This window comes from Pollachius pollachius (assembly GCF_949987615.1).
Source record: "Pollachius pollachius genome assembly, chromosome: 9".
Lineage (NCBI taxonomy): Eukaryota > Metazoa > Chordata > Actinopteri > Gadiformes > Gadidae > Pollachius > Pollachius pollachius.
Genome location: NC_136942.1, coordinates 15798631 through 15813678, shown reverse-complemented (window position 1 = coordinate 15813678; position 15048 = coordinate 15798631). Strand labels below are relative to the sequence as shown.

Below are 15048 nucleotides of genomic sequence, written 5' to 3'. Positions count from 1 at the left end.
TTCCTTTTCCATGTTGCCGTTCCTGTCCTGCTGAGCATCCGAGCCATTGAACGCTGGTGCTTGGGTGTGAATCCCCACATGCCTAGTGTGTGTGGTCCCCATCTCAATGTGATGGCGGTCGAGGTGCTCTTGTATTTCACCGGCTGTCCATTGCTGGGGCGCTTTGAATTTATACACGGCGGAGAGCGCAGGGTCTGGGCAGTATTTAACAAACATCATTGGTAACTCCTGACATGGGTCGTGAGTACGTCGGCCCGATCGCTCAAGAGCCTCCGCGGCAGCATCAGCTGCTTTGTTCAACCTCAACCAGTAAGCCATTGGAGTTTCGCTGGCAACCGGAATTGTGTTGTAAAAATCGGCCATAGGCATAGCGAATGATGAGTACCCACCGAAATGTCGCTTAAGCACATCAAAAATTAACTTTGGGTCGCTTTGTGTTTTTAAACCCACGCTGCTCCGCAGGGTTATTTTTACAACATCTCTAGCTTTACCCATCAACCTGCACATTACTTCAGTGTGCTGCTCGGACAGGGGCACTGCTCGTCTCTGGAGATATACCTCCATCATCTCCTGCCAATCATCAACTGTGAATTTATCTGACCCATCTCCCCGGAACACGGATGGTTCTTTCACATCCGCCTGCATGACCAACCGAGCACCAGTCAGGTTAACATAGGTGGGCTCACCGGCTGTTTGGTCCGCCCCATATTGTACCCGGGCGCCACTAGCTCCTCCCACCCCCGCACCGCTCAACTGGTCTCTGATTTCCTGGCCTACTTGCTGCGCAATATTTGAAATTAACACACCCATGGCCGGGTCCCCTGCGTTGGGAACACATGACAATGTTGGTGGATTGCTGGTTGGCAACTGGCCTTTAGCACGCGTTGAACAAAAAGCTGGTGTCCCAACATCATATGTAGACACGCCCCTACGACCCTGAGGAGCCCCACCACTCTCATCGAGCTCTCTGTCCCAGCCGAGATCACTTGAGCTACCGTTACCGTCCATGTCAATTGAAACACTCATTTGGATATATTCCACCAAGATCGATGATAATAATAAAATAAATAAACCATGTGAAAAACTGAATTTCTATAAATAGATTATTCTTAAATCAGTATTTGAAATTGTCCACGCATCACAACAATGTTTCCTGAATGTTACCACACCTGGAGATCAAACAAAATTATATATAGTATCCCTTTAAGAGTCCTACTTCTTATCTGCGTTGTGTTTTTTTTTTTTTTTCTTCTATTGTACAACCTCCTGTGACCGAATGGCGTCAGTCCACCACTCTTGCGATGATGATGCTGAAGAGCAGCGACGATCCTGGTCACGGCACCACTGTAACCGGCCTCATTCAAGCAGCCTCCATTATGTGACGACGGAGAAGTAGGACACAGGGTTGATCTCCACACGAGCACTTTTATTTTCTCAGTGACCCACAGTGACCCACCTGTGTCACACAGAAACAGTAGGGGCAGAACCGCCGTCAGATTCACTTGTGGAAACCAATTATCCGGTTGACATCAGACAACCGGACGCATTTATAATATAAACGTTTACAAAATCTCAATAAAAAACACAGAAAGAAACATACAAAGAAACCTCTAATGGGAAATGTACATACAGTAACCCACCTGTGTCACACAGAAACAGTAGGGGGCGCAACCGCCGTCAGATTCACTTGTGGAAACCTGAACACAACGTGGTCAGATGAGATATATCAACGGGCATCCCACACATCAGCCGACACTACCCCCCACCCTCGCAATGTACATTGTCATCCATCGTATAAAACACATTTCAATGACAGTATGGCGGCAATATATACAAGAAGAGCGAAAGATGATGCAGAGTCTGCAATGTCTGTTGAATCTAACCCCATGCGTAATAACGTGAAGCTGCCTAAACTTGTGACTTGAATATTCTGGAGACATCAGCCAGTGGCAGTACTTTTGGGGACAGTTTGACACGGCAGTGAACAGTAATCATAACTTAACAAAAACGGATAAATTCAGTTATCTGAGATCATATCTCACTGGCGCAGCTGCCAATGTAGTCCCAGGGTTACCATTAACTGATTCAAATTATGAAAACGCTACTCAGCTGCTGCAGAAAAGATTTGGCCGAAAGGATTTGGTAATTAATGCTCATATGACCAAATTGTTGAATCTTAATCCTGTAAAAAATGTCAGTGACATAAAATCGCTCAGATATTTGTATGATAATTGTGAAATCCAAATTCGTAGTCTGGCTTCAATGGGAGTCGTCTCTGACACGTATGGTAGCTTACTGTGCCCTTTTTGAATGAAGCTCATCAGTTCTTCCACTTTCCAGACATCATCCTCTTCAACTTGTTTGTTGAAGTCTAATGTTATCTCTTCGGGTATGAGCTTCAATGGGAGTCGTCTCTGACACGTATGGTAGCTTACTGTGCCCCCCAAGAGACTCTAAAGTTACACACGTTTGGCTCTAGTGTCCCACAAAATATCACCTGTAATAAAGTAAAATTAACACTGAGCAACATCAGAAATGGCCAAAGTGTACAGTTAGAAGTGTTGGAAATCCCAAGAGTTTGCTCTTCCATTATGAGAGTAGCGGGAGAGGAAGTGCGCAGAGAACTGGAGCGAAAAGGCCTGCAGCTGGCTGACACTTCAGTGAGCGGAATGGAGACGCAGGAGCTTGGAGTCCTCATCGGTGGCGATCACTACTGGAAAATTGTGACAGGAAAATTGGAGCGCCTCTCAGAGTCGCTGTTGGCGCTGGACAGCAAGTTTGGATGGTTAATACATGGAACCGTATCCATGCTAAATGTGACAACTGAAACAGAACCTACAGATGTCGGAACTCTGCACGTGAGTGTTGGACTGGATGAGAAAATAAATCACACACTGCGCTCCTTCTGGGAAATCGAATCCATCGGGATAATGAATGAAAAAGAATCACTGAAGAGTAATGAGGAGGCATTGCAGCTGTTTGAAAAAACTGTCCAGTTCAAAGAAGAAAGATACGAGGTGAGATTACCTTGGAAAAAAGAAGTGGACAGCCGGGAGCGCACGGCCAACATGTCTAAAAGCGGAAAAGAGCGCACAAGCAAGGAACCTAATCAGAAGACCAGTACAATTACTGTATCCCCTTGAACTTGATGTGTAATGAGAACCAGAAGAGTTTCATTGGCCGGGAGTCTGTTGCAGCTTTAAAGGTGCTAAAAACAAGCGCACCTTAGTGGTGACGTCATGTCACACACAGACAATCGTGAATTAATTGATTAGCGGGGGGTAAGGTTATTTAGGGACGTTGTAAATTGTTTGATTGTTGATTGTTCACGCCGAGCTACCCCTGCCGGACAGTCCGGCAGCTCCAGCGTTGTACTCCGGGAGCTGAACTGCGGCCGAAGCTTTCTGGCTGCTCCGGCGGGTGTACCCCGGGAGCTGAACTGCCCCCGAAGCTGGCAGGTCCGGCGGGGGTAGGTCTCGGCGGCAATCCGGCAGCTCCGGCGCAGGGAGCTCGGCAGCAAGTCCGGCAGCTCAGCTCCCGGAGTACAATCCCTTTCTCCTCCATGTCGCGGTTCATGGACTTCAGAGAGTCAAGGCCAAAGTTCCTTTCCCCCCAACTCTTCTCAACCATGGCCGAGATATCCCCCACTACGAGTCTTTACTTGTTGTGGAAGTGCCAGAGACGTCAGACGCAGTCTTCATGATTCATAATATCATCCAAGGCGCACATAGCTTTTGGCCGTGATATTAGATATAATATTATATAAATACCCATATATAATATTAGTATTATTATATTATATTATATGATATAGATATAGAGCTCCAGGAGTCCGCAAACGGCGAACATCCCTTCTCCTCCATGCTGTGGTTCAGTCTGACAGCTCATTGGTCAATGGGCAGCAGCTCATTTGCATTAAAGCTACAGACACCAGAAACAGCGCATTCTGAAGGGACTGAAACAGGGGGGAATAGCGGTAGGCAAGATTTATTTTCCTTAAAGCTATTTCCAGCAAACAGCTTCAAAAACATGTTTTCTAGAACTCAAATAATATGTTTACTTGTTGGGAAAACACCATAATATTTCTCCTTTAACATGTATGAAAAAATTATGTGAATATGATTTATGCCTTATTCACGTCAGAAAGATTTTCACCAGGAATGGTGTTGAAGACAACTACTTCCATGATCTTTTGTTATTATTTTGATTGAGATAAAAATTACATATCAGCTATAGGAGCTTTCCAAAATAGAGTATATGTTCTTAACTGTAAAGAAATTACATATAACTTTACAATCCATTTATCTAAGGTTATGTGCAATATCAATCGTAATATTCTTATTGTATAAATCACTATAAAGGCATATAATTTCACTATTGTTATTCCCACTACCATAGCAGTATCGTTTTGGCAATATTAACAAACTATATCTGCTAAATTAGTCTCATCACCGTCATAGTTTGAGCTCCTTAGCCACTATTATCGAGTAAAACATAACTGAAAATATATAACCCTATTGAACCACATCAAAACATCTAACACTAGAAAATCTGCTCAGTATAGCACAGGTCTCCGCCAAGGATCAGCACGCTAGAACTTGCTTAAAGAGAGCTAATGGACTTCCCTGAACTGAGGCCGTAGACGCCGCACTCGTAGAGAGCAATAGGTCTGGAACCTCTCCGTTCATTTTTGATCTCCAAAGGGCGTCAACTTTTATTTCTATGGGAGAAGGGCAGGATCTTATTTGCAGAGCTAATGAAGCATGAGCTTGCGAGATATGTCTGGTTCACGGCTACCCCACAAGGCTCCTGTTAGAGAATTTCAAGAAAACACCAAGCGTATGGCGAAATTGTAAATATATGTTATAGAAAAATAAAATAAATTTGAAGTGATACACTAGTAAAGACAGCACCAACAAATGTTCAGTGAGGCTCCTTCGTTGAATTGTGGAATGAACACAAATTCAAACACGTGCAATTCTAAATACCATACTTATATCCACCCCCCTGTTTTAACCGGTTCCTCTTCGTTCCATTCCCAACAAGGTATCAGTGATTGATGGCTCCAGTCCATTTGCCAGTGCATACAATCTGGTCAATATAATCAAGGCCTATCAGGAACGTAATCGTGAGTGTCCACTCGCTGTATGAACAATGCATGATACACATATGTACACCACATAGGCCTTATTCAACTAGCAGCCATCTTGGTTCTAAACGCTCTGATGGATGGGGGAAATAACACATTCTGTTCCCCAAGCCAGTGAAGCGTTTCAAACCAAGATGGCCGCTAGGTGAGTAATTCCAATACCACATGCTTTCAGATCCAGTTAAACCTATATAATGCACAATAATAACCTTTATGCAATAATACGCTTGTTATATTGTTAGGGGTGTATTTATTGGCGTCCCTGTGTTTTTCTGTCTCCATATTTATCCCAGTGACCACGACCTTCTCATGCCCCAGCCCAGTATGGACCGTAGGAAGAGCAGCAGGCTCCCCTTTCCAGCTCAGCACTGAGATACGCTACCCCCTGGAAGTCATCAGATATCCTTTCACAAAGATAGATCATATATACACACACACAGCCACATACTGCTTCAGTGCATGAAATACACTTGTATGTTGCATAATTTGGCTTGTGTATTTGTCTAACCCAAGTAAATGCATAAAAACTGCCCTGGCTAGGTAGTTTGTAGCAGTTTGTATGCGTTTACTTGGGTTAGACAAAACAAACACTCGTTTGTAATATAATCTGTCAATGACTCACCTGAGGCGACATAGACTGCCAACATTAGCCTAGGGTCTTGGAGCGGCCTAAGTCTTTGACAGTTAAGTAGAGTACGGCTGAAGAGGAAGCAAAAACCAGCAGGACTAACTTTGATGAAAATGTTCCAGCAACTCTGTGTTTTCATATGTGTGGGTAGCCTAGCATAGTCCATTACAGTGGGGTTTTTTTGTTTGTGGACACTTGTACCCTTAACATTTTAACAAATTAGATATTTCTTACGTGGAAAATTCCATTTGAAGCAATCGAACCCTACCAGGAACTTTTCCTGAAATTATATGCCAAAGCACACAGAAGAATTTATGGGTTTGGTACAGGGAAATGATTGCTATTGCTCTTTTTAAATTCCAAGTTGAGTCACAAGTCATAACATTTATTTGTGGTGATTGGAACAACAAGATTGCACTATTAGGTTATTATGTTATATGTTGTTTGGTCAATATTTTAATAGCACATTTGGAGGATGGAGAAACGTAATTTCATTCCTCTATGTAACTTGTAGCACGGTAGGTCTTAGAATAAAATTCACTTTGACCTTGACTATGAAGATAGCACCCTATACTTATGCAGCCCTTTTTCCAATCAAGTTAATGATCGGAGTTATTCATCTTACAGAGGTAGATCATTGCCATACTTCCACCTCCAGGCCACCATCATCATGACCCGCTGTTTATTAATGTTTAACCCAGGCAGAATGGTCCTTAGCCACTCTTCCCTCTCCACCTACCGACCCGGGTTCTGGGAGACCATCAAGGGGGCCTGGATCCAGTACGTGAGCGTGCTGCTGGTCTTCCTCTGGGTCTTCACTCGCGTCCAGACCTTTGTGTTCCAGAACCAGGTCCTTCCCTCTCTGCCGGTCCCCATGGTGAAGCTTCATCCTATGTGAGCCAGAGTCGTTTCCATAGCTCCAGAGTCCAGGCCAAGGAGCGGGGTGCGGTGCGTCTGGTGATGTCATACCACTGGGGGAATATTGTTTTTATGAGCACATGTACGCAGGCAAACAAGCAGACAGCTATACATAATGAGTCACTTGGTTGACTGTGACATCTAGACCAAAACTGTATATGTTTGTTTTTCAACATGGATTTCAACGTAATAAATACAATTTCTTATATTTGTACATTGGGATTGTTCATTTTATGTGACAGTTACGAGCAATTATATAAACCAAATGTAATGCTGCATTAGACTTGCACAAAACCTTTCTATTGCAGCCTTTACTACATGAAAGGATATCTGAACTACAAAGTTTCTCAAGGACAAACACACCGATCCATGAGTCAATCCATCCAGTGATCTTTTTTCTAGAAATAAATGTATTCTGGTCCACTTCTTCACCAAGGTTTTCAAATTTAACAAGAAAGGCATGAAAGAGACATTTTTCACTCTATGCAGGTATTAGCATTTTCTCTTGAAAGTGATGGGTCGCAAATGGTAGAAAAATACATGTAGCAGTGTTTTCTACCCCACGCCACTGGTGGCTTGACTGGGCTTAACCTTTTGAACCAGGGGCCAGTTGAGAAAGTTGAATCCGGATCAGATTGTTCTTTTTTTTTAATCCCATGTTTGATGTCCAGGAACAGGTAATCCCTCCTCATTTTGTGCCGTTTTTTTAAAAAACAACAACGGATTGGATCCCCCTGATCTGGGCACTAACTTTTTATATCACCAAGTTTGGATAACCAATACTCTAAATGGGACTTCATAAAAAAATGTAGGCTACGAGCTTCTAACAGGTAGAATAGCCAACATGGGTTCACTGTAAGTGTTTTATTTAAAACAGAAAACAGCAGAATTCAAATTAATAAACGTCCCCTTTCATTTTCCATTTCTTTAAACAGTCAGACCCAGACTCATCTGACCAACAACACATATGAATGAGGGACCAACTGGACAAAATCTTTTATTTGATTTAATTTACTGAAAGCCTTAGTCTAAAGCAGGGGCGAGGCTAGCCCATTTTTAGGGGTTCTGAAGCACCCCTAAAAAGGGGCTCAGCACCCCTAAAACTTGGGAGTAAAAAATGTTTTTCTAAAAATTATATTTGTTCGTCTTTGAAAATGTTAAATAATGTCCAAAACATACTTACATACTTCTGGAAAGGGCTCCAAAAAAAGAAAAAAATCTTTTGAGTTAGTTGAACCAATGTTAAAATTATGAAGTTATTTTTCAATAGAAATATTTTTTGTTTTTGTGTGAAAAAAGGGTGGGTGGTGTGGCAGTGGGGCTCATTGAGTGCTCAGCACCTCTAAAGCTCTGACCCTAGAATCGCCCCTGGTCTAAAGTCTACTTTATCAAATGTATTAGTGAAACCAAACAAATCAAGGGCAACATATAAATAAATGTATATACACTCCGCATACAAATGCATTATTTAGGCAACTTTACAATTGTATATCACATTTTGCTCCGTAATCTACCCTGAATCCACCCTTCAGGATACAGGATCAGGATAAACCAGATATTTTGGGTGAAAGTGGTCCCAATCCTACCAAAATGTTGATCGAGATCAAAATATAAACTGGATTACGTGATGTTAATAACACTGACACACTTGAAGCCTATACAATATGTAAATAATTATAATACTGATTGTTAAATGAATTAATAACTTAAATACAAAATAAAAATAAGGAACGACCTTTCTGCTTTAAAAAAATGATGGATAAAAAAATTGCGTTAAGCGCTAAGCAAATATCCCAAGGATAATGTGACAACGAATAAAGTGAAAACGAGCTACTGGACGTTTTGTCCGATTTGTGGCGCATAAACTCTTTAAAGATGCTCGAGCCTGCTTGGTTCAAACTCTGGGAACAGTGAGCGGGCTAGTCACCGATGAGCTGAGAGCTTAAGCGTGCTCGTAATAGATAAGGATATCGGAGATGCAGGTCCGGACTATGCATGGTGTCCGTTGTCTGTGAGTGAGTGATTACTAAACACATAAACTCTCTACCACCCCCCAACCCCCTCTTTGGGGACTTTTGCATCGGGGAGAGAATTACTCAAAACTCCCCCCTATTGGCAGCCCTGGGGGTCCCGCCTGCAGAACGCCAACCCCTCTAAATGAAATGGACAGTCCTCGTCCCACACCACTCCCATAGCCCTGGCTCAATGGCCACGTCCCTACTCTACCGACTACATAAATGGAGCCTGCGGAGGCAGAGGTATCGGGGTTGAAGTAGTTGGAGATACCGTTCGTTGAGTCCACACCACAGGCATACACTTCTGACACGGTTAGTAGGCTACTTTACTGAAGTGGAAACTTTTTGGTTGTATCGACAAAGTCTCGGAATTGCAAGGAATTCTCCCCGTGTTTCTTTCTATATTTTAGGCTGTTAATCTACAATTTTGCACGGGGAGATGTTTTATTCATTCACATTCAAGCAATCGAAGTCCTGTCGACCGTCAGAGGTAAAATATCGGAATAGTCTCGGAATTGCAAGGAATTCTCCCCGTGTTTCTTTCTATATTTTAGGCTGTTAATCTACAACTTTGCACGGGGAGATGTTTTATTCATTCACATCCAAGCAATCGAAGTCCTGTCGACCGTCAGAGGTAAAATATCGGGATAGCGGTATAGGCGACCACTGTCTTACAAATGCAAACTTCTTGCGGACAAAAGCAAGTTTGGATCCCACATTGTCAACTTTCTCCCAAATAATTCAAGGCAGATATTCTTATCTTAATTGAAAGGGAAATACTTTGAATCGCATTTTGGCACTGTTTGCAGATGTCCAAGTTATAAGAGTAGGCGTACATATAAAGATATCGGTCTTGTGATGGTTTAATAATGTAACCAATGTATACCCCAATAATAGAGGACCTTTTTTTCTCTTGAGCAAGGATTTAGGGACAGACGTAAGGGGGAGAGAACTTAGAAAGAAAGAGAGGGGTTGCTGGGACATATTGTTCATGAGCGTTGCCTTAAGCCGAGCTTGTTAGGGCTTGCTCAATAAGCAGCCAGGCAGTGTACGTCATTATTATCGAGGAAACAGTTACTTTATTACAGCTATTTTTTGCAAACACACTTATATACACACTCATATATATATATATATATATATATATATATATATATATATATATATATATATATATATATATATATATATATATATATACGTACTTAGAGCGAGACTGATTGTGTTTGGCATACATGGATTGATGACCACAGCAGAGTCACTCTTCTAGTCAAGAGTGTTAGGCTCTTCTGGCATATTTACAGCAGGCTCATCATTAAAGCATGCTACAATTAGTGTATTTGCGCGAACCAAATATCCGAGGACATGAAATGGGGCAATGTCCAACGAGGGGATTTTACCATTGGGCTGTTTCTGTCCTGCCTACCAGCTGTCATCTTTAAATTTGAGTCCCTTTAGTGGAGCTTCACGAATTCCCCACCTAGCATCTGCTTTTTATCATCTGTTCTGGAAGGCATCTTTTCATTTGAACAATGTGCTCCTCCTACTCTCCTATTCTCTCTGTCTCCCTCTCTCTCTCTCTCTCTCTCTCTCTCTCTCTCTCTCTCTCTTGCTCTCTGTCCTCTTTCCTCCTCTTTTTCTAGCTTTGTCCTAAATATGGTTTGTCAAACTTCAACCTCAACTTGTTGCATTCCTTTATTGCTTGTCCAACTTATCCAACTCAACCTGTTGTATTCCATTCTGTCTCGCCCTTTATCCCACTCCAATATCATTTGTACAGCAGCAGCGGCTGCAAAGTGCCATTAGCCCGGAGAGAGAAGGGGGGAGTCCTACAGAACAATAACTGGACCACAGCAGAGAGGGAGGGATCTCCCACAGCTTCTCTGACACGGTTCCTCCCGAGCCACTGAAGGAGACAGGGACTGCCTGGGACCCCAGGCCGGCACCATGAGTCGCTGGAGGCTGGGCCCTGTGTCATTGGCTTTCCTGTTGCTCCTCCAAGGCACTGCGGTGGTGGTGCTGCTCAGCTGGTACTCCCAGGGCAGCCTCTGCCGGCGGCCCCCGCCGGCCCAGGGCAAGGTCCACGTGCTGCTGGTCTCGTCCTGGCGCTCCGGCTCCTCCTTCCTGGGACAAGTCTTCAGCCAGCATCCCTCCGTCTTCTACCTGATGGAGCCCGCCTGGCACGTCTGGACCCAGCTGTCGGACTACGGCAGCCGCAAGCTGAAGATGGCAGTGAGGGACCTGGTCCGCAGCGTGTTCCAGTGCGACCTGTCGGCGGTGGAGGCCTACCTGCCCGAGCAGCACAACGTGTCCTCGCTGTTCATGTGGAGCCAGAGCCGGGCGCTCTGCTCCCCGCCTGCGTGTGCGCTGGCCGCCCGCGACCGCCTCAGCGACCCGAACGAATGCAAGAAGCAGTGTGACGCCAGGGGCCTGCGGGGCGCCGAGGCGGCCTGCCGCAGCTACAGCCACGTGGTGCTGAAGGAGGTGCGCTTCTTCGAGCTGGAGTCCCTGTACCCGCTCCTGCGGGACCCCAGCCTGGACCTGCGGATCGTCCACCTGGTGCGGGACCCGCGGGCCGTGATGTTCTCCAGGGAGAAGACGGCCGGAGCCTTCTACCGGGACAACGGCATCGTGCTGGACCACGCCAAAGTCCCCGACCAGCAGATGCAGCTGGAGGTCATACAAGAGGTGTGTCGCAGCCACGTGCGCATCCACGAGCAGGCCACCCAGAGGCCCCCGGACTTCCTGAGGGGCCGCTACAAGATGGTGCGTTATGAGGACATAGCGCGGAACACCCTGGACGAGGTCAACGACCTGTACCAGTTTGTAGGGCTGGAGATGACCACGCGGGTCGGAGAATGGATCTACAAAGTCACCCATGGGAAAGACTACAGAGGGGGCATCTTCCAGATCGTCTCACAGAACGCCACATACCTCTCCCAGGCGTGGCGCGCCACGCTGGAACACAGCAAGGTCGTACGCATCCAGGAGTTGTGCAAAGGTGCCATGTCGTTGCTAGGGTACAGGATAGTTAATAGTGTTCAAGAGCAGAAAGGCGTCAGTGTGGACACTGTCATCCCGAAGGAAGGGTACGAGTTTAGCTGGCTCCCTGCCAAAACAGAGACCGACAAAGGTAACTGAAAAGATTAGCCGCTTGGAGACCCACTGGTCTGTAGAGAGTACACACCTTTTAGGTCCCGACTATTGGAAAATGCTTTGGTAAACACGACTTGAATGACGAGATACACAAGGGTTGATGCAATGTTTTGGGTGGAATTAACTGTGACCTGTCAAAGAGTGGGGCCAGTTCATATAGGTGCGCTATGCTAGTATTCCTTAGTGCTTATGTTGAGCAATAACTATATCAACGTTGTTGGCTCATGCTAAAACATTCCAGAGGTTTGCACAACACAGACATCTGAATTAAAAAAATGCTCCTAATTTGAATATGTACATATTATGTAGAATCGACTTAATACGTTTTTAATCAAAGCTCTCTCGCTTAATATGTTTTACAAGACCTTGAACAGAGATTATAATATATATTTATTTGAAAGAAAATGTAAGAGAAAACCTATAAAATAGAGTAACAGACAGATACAAATGATGGCGACCACATTGTTTGCCAACCGTCAGAAACAACATCCTAGTAATAGAATACACTGTGTGAATGTATTTAGCATATTGTTTATTACAATCTATCATTTGAATAATGACTTCATTGTTCATAATGCTTTTGCTAGATGGAAAGGGGGATCACACATGCTTCCAAAGGTCATCTCACGTGATATGCATTGGGCCAAACCAAATAAGTTGGGCTCCGTTGGGGTTTTATTTAGCCATTTGTATTTGTCAAATAAATTCAAGCTCTGGGAGGTTTCATGTATTGCTGAATATGTTTATCCATCATTCAGTCTTTGGTCTTAGACATTTTGGACAATAGTTAAGTTTCTTTGAATATGAATCGCATGGTTACTTTCAAATTGAACAGGGAAATTTTAACTTCAATATTACCTTGGAATTCAACACACAATGTTGCCAAAGTTGCCAATTCTTCTCTGTGAGGTCTAACTTTGTGGCCTTGATATTAAAATAAATATTTTTTCTGTGGATAACGTTGCATGTCAAACTTCTGTGACAGGATGGATTGGTTGATATACTAGATATGAAATACAACACTAGTATCCTAACACTAGTATCCTAGTGTTGACAAGGATACTAGTGGATACAAGGATATTAGTGTATCCTTGTCAACAAGGAAACACTAGTATCCAACAAGGATACTAGTGTTACACAAGTATCCTTGTTGGATACTAGCTGGGTACACACTATTGTGTGTTCACAGCAACAGATGATAATGTGGCTGGGTACTTTCTACACCTCAATTACATCTCAACTTTCTACATCTATACTGCAATGTTTCCTTATTTCCCATTTCTCATTCTTATGGATCATAATTAGTTCACGTGTGTGCCTACTAAAATTTGGGTCAATGGACACTGATAGTGCCACATTGGCTATATTTCCAACTTCCCATTTAGGTTTTATATAGAAATTAATTATTGAGGCTATTTATGCTTTACTGTACTTGACTTATGGTTGAATATAACAATAAATAATAACTTTTTGCTGCATAATTCTTATTTCCTTTTAATGCACCCAGTAGGATAGGCAGATAAGACAGGCCATGAATATTGATATCCGGTTAATTATCAGTGGCCAAGAGAACTTCACCCCAGCTTCACTAAATGAACTAGATCCGATTTTTATGATTGTCGATCATTTATTTTAAAATAGGCAAATAAGTACCAAATGCAAGTACAAATTAGCCTAACTAACCAGTGTGAAACTCTAGCTTGATTATCATCGCCATATATTTTTTCCCCTTCAGATTCCTTTAAATTGCGATGACAGCCATAAGAAACTTTACCAATGTTTGGAAGAGACTCAGGGGCTGGATCCCTGCAAGAAGAGGTTTTTCCTACCCTCTTTGGTGGCACTGAAGATGATATCTTAGCTACAGGCCCCATCTACTGGTTCCCTAAACACTTTTCTATGTCTTTGGTTTGTTAGGATTTAGGGACACCCAATTACTAGCCAATCTGCAAAAATATATTTAATTTTATAGTCTGAACAAAATAAAAAAATTAAACACATATCAAATCAATGTAATAGCAAATAAAATCAATAAGTAAACAGGGTTCCTTGCAAAACCAACAATATTTGTTGAAATATCCATTGCCATACTTGTTGAGTTGGTCTCTTTTTTCCTTCAAACTTTTATTTTTGTGGCACTATAATACCTTCCTTGTGTACACAGAATGACTCAAGTCATTTAAAAACGGTGTGTGTGTGTGTGTGTGTGTGTGTGTGTGTGTGTGTGTGTGTGTGTGTGTGTGTGTGCGTGTGTTTCTTGTGTGTGTGTGTGCGCTGGCGTGCGCATTATCATTCAGAACAGAAAGCACTGAGATTATTGAGGAGACCTGATGGCTGGCTTCAGAACTTTTATTTCTTCTATATCCGTCGGAGGGTGACCGGCTCCCTTTTCCAGCTCAGCGCTGAGAATCGCTACCCTCTGGAAGTCATCAGATATCCTTTCATGACGATAAATCACACGCACACACGCACACACACACACACACACACACACACACACACACACACACACACGCACACGCACACACACACACACACACACACACACACACACACACACACTCTACTCAATTCCTGATGTTGTACTGAGGGCAGACTGGACAGTGATGGTGACCTCTTGAGGTACAAAGTAGTATTAGGACGGTTTTAACTGGGCTAGCTGCTCATTTAAGAAAAATATCTCCGCAAGACAAGGGGGTAAACTTTGAATTATGGTAGGGTGGACCACGAAATACCGGTGAAAATCAACAACAGAATAGAATTGTTTATTTATTTGGAGAATCTAGTAAAAACGACCAGTAGTACAAAATGTGAAATTACAAACTGCACCTAGAGTGGAATTCTGAACATTCCACAATGTATGTGTATGGGAAGCATGTCTCACAAAGATCTGGTAAGGTTAGAATATAGATCACATTGTTTACATGTTTACATGCGAGAGACAGGAGAATAGGCTGAACATTTTGATGTAACATGTCTATAGTATAAAAACAGTAGGAGGAGCAGCAGTTTACAAATTGTGAGCAGTTGGGGGGGAGCGGTGTTCCTCCTCTCTGTCTCTCCTCTGTTCCTCCTCTCTGTCTCTTCTCTCTGTTCCTCCTCTCTGTCTCTCCTCTGTTCCTCCTCTCTGTCTCTCCTCTGTTCCTCCTCTCTGTCTCTTCTCTCTGTTCCTCCTCTCTGTC

At 43.4% G+C, this 15048-nt stretch overlaps 2 protein-coding genes across 6 annotated transcripts in view; both read left to right on the top strand.

Annotated features, from left to right (window-relative positions):
- tmem231 (transmembrane protein 231) overlaps window positions 1-6835 on the top strand; it is a 31822-nt gene extending 24987 nt beyond the window's left edge. The window contains exons 5-7 of the mRNA XM_079743089.1: window positions 5047-5128; window positions 5443-5548; window positions 6513-6835. Of these exons, the coding sequence (XP_079599215.1) occupies window positions 5047-5128; window positions 5443-5548; window positions 6513-6675 (351 nt within the window). The 3' untranslated portion in view covers window positions 6676-6835. The remainder of the gene's footprint in view (window positions 1-5046; window positions 5129-5442; window positions 5549-6512) is intronic.
- Window positions 6836-8880: 2045 nt separating this feature from the next.
- chst6 (carbohydrate sulfotransferase 6) lies at window positions 8881-13296 on the top strand. 5 transcript variants are annotated; one of them, XM_079742946.1, is made up of 2 exons: window positions 8881-9022; window positions 10494-13296. In XM_079742946.1, exon 2 carries the CDS (start codon window positions 10658-10660, stop codon window positions 11849-11851), a length of 1194 nt encoding a protein of 397 aa, XP_079599072.1. In that variant the 5' UTR covers window positions 8881-9022; window positions 10494-10657; the 3' UTR covers window positions 11852-13296. The 5 variants fall into 5 exon arrangements, with proteins under 5 accessions (XP_079599072.1, XP_079599071.1, XP_079599075.1 ...); XM_079742945.1 differs by having other exon boundaries at window positions 10491-13296; XM_079742949.1 differs by having other exon boundaries at window positions 8905-9022; window positions 10713-13296.
- Window positions 13297-15048: the final 1752 nt, after the last annotated feature.